General features: G+C 35.3%; 1 protein-coding gene across 1 annotated transcript; it reads left to right on the top strand.

Annotated features, from left to right (window-relative positions):
- Positions 1-461: 461 nt before the first annotated feature.
- Positions 462-3,096, top strand: LOC144419907 (uncharacterized). The gene is made up of 3 exons (XM_078110120.1): positions 462-1,387; positions 1,708-1,811; positions 2,269-3,096. The coding sequence occupies exons 1-3, from the start codon at positions 628-630 to the stop codon at positions 2,407-2,409; spliced, it is 1,005 nt and encodes a 334-aa protein (XP_077966246.1). The 5' UTR covers positions 462-627; the 3' UTR covers positions 2,410-3,096.
- The last annotated feature ends 3,561 nt before the right edge of the window (positions 3,097-6,657 follow it).

The following is a 6,657-nucleotide window of genomic DNA, read 5'->3' as shown; positions in this document are numbered from 1 at the left end:
TGTAATTAATGAAAATATATCGTGCTCTGGTCATACAAGCAATCTTAACTTATTGAACCAAATCATATTTCTATTCCTAAATGTGGATAAGTTGTTCCCTACCTGATTGACCTGGGGAAAAAAAAATTGAAAATTCTAACCCAATACACAAGAATTGCTCTCATAACTTATGTTAACAAATATTATGTCGCATTCCAAGTGCTAGCAAGCCTTTTCTATATTTTGCCTTCTTTGCGCCAAATGTTCAAATGACAGTGAAATTAGAGCTAAGCCTGCTGTGATTTATGTCCAAGTACCCATTTTCTGCTCAGCTACTTCTTGCATTCTATTTCAGTAATTAGCAAGCTCCTCATTTTGTAGGCAATGACATTCTTTTCCTAATGGGCTTCCTGCATCTGAAACAAATTACTGGATAACTATTCTCATAGCCGACATGGACTGGTGATCGAACAAGGGCGGTGTTTGCCATGTGATTGAAACGTCTTGTCCCTTTCCCCGGGATATATATAGATATGCTAATGACATTGGAAGGGTTCTTTAGATAACTTTGGAACCACCTCATTTTTTGTTGCATTATAAAACAAATCTATTTTTTTAGCGGAAAATGTTGAAGTTGCCGGCGGTACCATGAGACTAAATGAATGCAACGTCACGTTTCCTAGTGGAACTTTCAACAAACAGACAAAGGTCTGGATGTCAGTTGGAATAGACAATTCAATATGCCCCAAAGAATACATTGGTATCACACCAGTTTTCGATATCAGCGCAGATTCGGAATTCCTCAAAGATGCGATTGTGCAAATCAAGTCATGGTGTGTCGGTCTAGAGAAAGACAAAATTGACATATTACATTTCTCAAGTAAAACTGACTGGGACATTATTAAACCTGATCAAATCACAGAGGATAACAGCATAGAATTTCGATGCAGAAAGTTTAGTATATTCACTGTCGCCATCAAGTGGTTAAAATGGCTAATTGGCAAACAACAAGTCATTGTGGATAACTGTCTCTATATTTCAAACAAAAATGACTTTCATTTCACATTTTATGGACAATGTGAGACTGCTGAAACAAGAATCAGATCCCATTACAGAGAACTAGGGGCACGTCTTGCTCCAATTTGGTTCAATCCAATCCCTTTGGAAACTGGTGACAGACTTGGCCTCGAGTTACAGATTGATCGGGGACGAGAAGATTTACAATTCAATATGCCCCACGGACAATTCGATTGTAACGACGCATTTCTAACATCCCAGAGACATACATTAAAATACCGTCTTCTTCCTAATTTGCAAGAATATCCTGAAAGACTCATCATTTGTAGAGTTTTGAAGAATGACGTTTTGCATGAAATGCAAGACTTTGATTTTCCATTACCCCCTGCAGGTAAGTGATACTCTGGGTAGAAGGCTGTATAATATGTTGTGCTCCGATATTCGTGTTCCATAACGTTCTAGTTATGACTTTGCTCCCTAACCTATTGGTCTCTCAAAAATTTGTTGTTCAAGTTGTCATTCAACCACTCAACGTGATGTAGGTATTTATTGTTAAAATGCACTTTCTGTCGTAAAAAAACTTTCTAGTTTGGCTTATTTTTTTTAGTTTCTGTTTTTGGAAACTTGTATTGCCCAATCAACATTACTTTTGAAACGTCAAAGTTGAAATATAAATGAATGAATGATTCTTAGTGTGTATCTCATGTTTAGATATGCCAGGACAACAAACTACCCATATCTACGGCGATGTGAATGTGGCAGGGAACATGAATCTGAATGAACAAGAAAACAATCGTCAACAACCTTTACAAGATGTGAGTAAATGCAAAAAATATGTAGAAAAATGGTATTTGAAAAACAGCTGGCAAAATTTCAATATTAAACAAGTCCAGTTCTATTCCTCCGTTATAATTGTTTGGGTTTCTCTTCAAAACATAATTTTTGAAAGAACCAGTGGAATGGAATTTCTATAAAAAGCTATTTATTATTTGTGTTATAATAATAATTGTTTGAATATTTTAAATAGGTTGAAATATTGTCCAATCGTCCATTTTTACACTTTCTCCTGTTATATGCACAAAATGATAATATCACCGTGAAAATAATCTGACATAAATAAATTTATCAAATATAATATAATATAATTAATTATATGTAATATAAGATAATATACAACTCAACCTCATTTTATAAATATCCCTACACAGGACATACATTTAATTTGACTAACAAAATATTATGCAGACAGTGACAATTGGCTGTTTTATTTAGGCAAAAATCGAACAGAGAGAAGCAGAGCAGCAAAGAGATGCAGATGAAAACGGGGACCATGAACCAGAATTGGTTTTCCAAATTGCCATTTTCTTGTTTGTGGCGATTTTTCTTAGCTATTTTGCGAGGCGGCACACCTGATTAAACCTTGCAACCTTGTTTCTGGCTGGAATCTCATAAACTTTATTGGAATCTCTCATATTGACGTTTCGGCGCTCCAGAAGTATTCATAACAGGGCATTTTTCATTAGAATACTTTACTTAATCCGCACATTGGTAAGAATACGGCACTCCAGAAGTATTCGTACTAAAGTGGGGATTAACTAAGGCAAAGTATCTTAAGGGAAAATGCTCTGATACGAATACTACGGGAGCAAAGTGCTAAAAAAATGCCCTGGTAGGAATACTTTGGGAACACCGACTTTTTAACTACTGATACTAGGTAACTAAAACATCCCTATAAAGTTTAAAATTTGTGTGCCAACACGCACCAAGTTATAATACTAAGTAGGTTGGGAATTAATGGCTGTTATTATAAATGTTGGATTTACGTGATAAATTTTGACTCTGGCTACACCTAGTAGTTTGACATAATGTTCTAGAGAGAGCAAACTGGTAGCTGAGGTCTTTGCTGTAACCAATGTTGCCCCTAATCTATGTAAAGTAACAACAGATGTGAATGATAAATTCTAGTTTTTTTTTTTAATAGTGATACATGTTACAATGACATGCAATGCTTATTGTAAGTTTCCATTTTTTGTTTTGTATATGTCAGCATTTTAAATTTTCATGCACTGCAATCAGCTTGTCTTGTTTATCATGATTAACAATACTGTACCTAATCTTGCTGTATTGGATTGAAATAACAATTGGATAAATAATTCAACTTATCCAATCCTCAATCCTTCCTAATGTATATAGGTTTTCCATATAACCTTGTGTGTTTTCCTATGTTTTAAAACGTAAAAAAAAATTAAAAATAGTCATAAAATAGAAATAAAAAAATTTTCATGTTTAAAAAAAATAAAAAATAGCAAAAAAAAAATAAAAAAACAGTAATAAAAATTAAAAAACATTCATGTATTCCCTGAATTTTATAGTATAGAAAAAAATTAAAAACAACTAAAAAAAAATCAGAAATTAAGCTCAGAAATTGAGGAGGCTGATATATGAGTGGAAATATGAGGGTCCACTGAAGCCCCAAAACCTACTGAGACCATAAGACATTATAGTGTAAAATTACATGCCAGTGAATACTGATTGGTGTGAGACTTAAAGTACTCACAGGCAGAGCTCATGGAGTAGCCAATTAGCTTTCGTTTTGATTCTTTTGCTGAACAAAAATAATTCTTGTTTTTATTTTATTGAATTACTTCATTATTAAACTATATTGAATCAAAGGGTTTCCGATATTAACCAATGTCATATTATGTTTATATTTCTCTCAGATGTCAAACTGGGGTCTGCGAGGGATAATTGGGTAGGGTGGGTGTGTCTGAACAGCTGTTAGTTTTGGCGTTATAGACTAACATTGTTCTTGGCGCTGTTGTGTCATTCAGTTCTTTGAATTTCACTTACTTATTGGACACGAAAGGGCCTTATGGATATCTTAGTATTTTTCTTATTCTTGTAGGGAAAAAATAGCCCTCAACTACAGGATCAATTGCTAAAAAAATTTCTACGACTAAAGATTGTTCAAAAATTTATGTGGTCTATATGAAATTCGTATTTATCTTTTCTGTGTGATGACGTCATTAAAATAAAATATTTGCATCATGTCTTTGTTCCATGACCGCATTTCAGCGATCACACTAATATTAATAGGCATCATTTAGTTGCAATAAATCAGTAACACAATTTGTGTTGCAATTTGAGGAGTGGCAGCTGATGCGAATGTTTTCCAAATGGCTCTATGCTATGTTCTGTATTGTGTTTTAGGTTTGAAACTATTGGGGTCCCCAATTGCCCCAGAGAGGTATAAGGGGTCTGTAGGCGTGGTAACTTTGAGAACAACTTTCTTAGATGGATAATTTTATGAAGCTACATTTGCAGTTTATGTGCAATGTCTCGAACCTGATGCTAGAGCTCATTATTGAAAGCAATCTAGTCGAGATACAGACTAGTCGAGTAGTTATTGTTTCTAATTTTTGTCTTTTGATTGGGATTTTTGAGTATGACATTGTGGATAAAACACCCATTATGAGTGGTTATTTTCATACAAATCTGCTTTTCAAATCAGTCTCATTGTTTGTACTGTATAGAGCAGGGTGGTCCAAGGTTGCCGGCTCCGGGAGCCACAAAATTATTTTTGCATTGTTCGCGGGCCACAATAATGCCAAGAATATAGGTAAACGGTGCAATACAAATCAAACATTTTATTGTGCAAACACATTGATCACTATTTGGCATTTATCAAGCTAAAACATGTAAAAACTTACTAAAACCTGCAAAGGCCTTCAGCTTTCTTTTCAAACTCATGTTTACAAAATAACTTATAAATAACTGCAGATTCATTAATTACCGAATGTAAGCTAACAGGAGGGTAAATACTGAATTTTCTGACAAATAGGCAGCATTTTTTCTAATACTGTTTAGGGTGGTTGCAAAAAACACACGGCATGAATTATATTGTTGGGCCATAAACGTTGATATTTAGTTATTAGGCATAGCCAACCTAGGCTAATAAAATTCGCAATCGATTTTTACTTTTCTATAATGCCAAAATTGTTAGCATATATTCCTGACCAGAAAGATTAAAAAAAAATTTAGACTGCCAAGCACATCGTTCAACTTCGCTAGTTGCCTCAGCCGATCATAACACTAATAAATTCAGCGACATGTGATGTAACAATATGTCCAAAAAATTTTCTGGTTAATTTTATATGAAAACAACACCAAATGCGATTCTTTGACTACTTTCCGAATTCGACGCGGGCCACAGATTATGAAGCTGCGGGCCACATTTGGTTTGGACCACCCTGGTATAGAGTGAATAGTACCGATGAACTGATGATGAAAATTCATTTTTGAATTCTCAGTGATTCCTGTATTTAAATGCCTAACTTTTGCTTGATATGTTATTTTATTTATTGTAAAAGTGAAATATTTCAATAAAGAGCTCATAACTTTATGATACAAAATGAAATGACCAACTTAACACTTTCGCCTGCATAATCTAACAGGTCTTCAGTCAAAAACGTTTATGAATTGAATTTACTTTTAATTCTGCGTTATTCCGAAACATTGGATCCTTTGGGAACTCATGAAAAGATCGGTCAGGTTGTTTCTCAGACGTTACAGAGCATAAACTTATACTAGTCCTGTAGTAGCCAGTCTTTGAAAGAAAGTAAAAAGATGAACCCAATACCCCAATCTACGTTTGTGCATGGACTGTTATGATACAAATACACGTCTCACATTTTAAAGGCTTGGCGGTGTGGCGCATCGTGCTATGCGTTAGAAATACGCTCGCCACCCCATCTCCGATTACTCTTCGTAGGTTCGCATCGCATGCAGGGATAATCATGTGCGAGAGGATTTGGGACATTGCAATATTCTCGAGGGTATTTTAAGAGTGCTTTTGTGTGTTGGCGCCCGTAAAATGGGGTATGTGTTTCAAACCATCATTATGATTCATCGCCTACAACGATCTATTTTTGAAAGTACCGGTGAAGAATTTCAGGCTAGGTATCACAGCTATTTCTACATTAATTTTTATTACTGCAATTGAATTAAAACTCCTAGAAAGACAGAGTGACCATTGAAATATCTGATTTATATTAAAGTTTCCGAAACACAACTGAAAACTAACGAATAGAGTTCAAAAACGCAAAAACGTGGTAATGTTTACAACCACGCTTGAAAATTTGTCTGAGTGAGAAAAGTGTCTGAGCGGATGCGAAATGGGGGCATTGTTACGGTACGTCACTTTGTGCATCTTGCTGATTGGCCAATGTCACGAAGTAAACAAGGTAGTCGATGCTCGGGGAAAAGTCCATGTTCAGTGGGACTTGTCGGTAACGCTCCGCTGCACACAATTTGACCCCGCCTATTGTCAACAGCACAGCTGTTCTGAGTGCAGCTGCATTCCCATCTGACTTCGCCGGTCTAAAGCGCGACCTTGCGTTGGTCAGTTTTATTTGCTATACCGGTGCGGTACCGGTATACTGTGTTTATTAAAGGCGATTAAAGTTGGTAGAATAAGAAGCTTCTTTCTTACTAAGTCATATCCGATATTGTAGCTCAGTCTGGCTCCATGGTAATAAAACACTTGTCTCGAAATTGCAAAGCATTTGTAATAATTTTTTAAGAATTGTCTTTAGGAAAAGTAAACGTGAAAGCGTAAATCATTTCTATAAATCGCTAAATATACTCAAGGTTGAAGACATA

The sequence above is a fragment of the Styela clava genome, chromosome 2 (genome assembly GCF_964204865.1).
Source record: "Styela clava chromosome 2, kaStyClav1.hap1.2, whole genome shotgun sequence".
NCBI lineage: Eukaryota > Metazoa > Chordata > Ascidiacea > Stolidobranchia > Styelidae > Styela > Styela clava.
The sequence above is the reverse complement of the archived record's forward strand: the minus strand, read 5'-3'. Positions and strand labels throughout refer to the sequence as shown.

Excerpts from the sequence above, each read along its gene's own strand:
- LOC144419907 (XM_078110120.1), top strand. The coding sequence starts at position 628 with ATGAGACTAAATGAATGCAACGTCACGTTTCCTAGTGGAACTTTCAAC. Across the intron at positions 1,388-1,707 it reads TTTTCCATTACCCCCTGCAG|ATATGCCAGGACAACAAACT; the intron begins GTAAGTGATACT and ends TCTCATGTTTAG. Across the intron at positions 1,812-2,268 it reads GTCAACAACCTTTACAAGAT|GCAAAAATCGAACAGAGAGA; the intron begins GTGAGTAAATGC and ends TGTTTTATTTAG.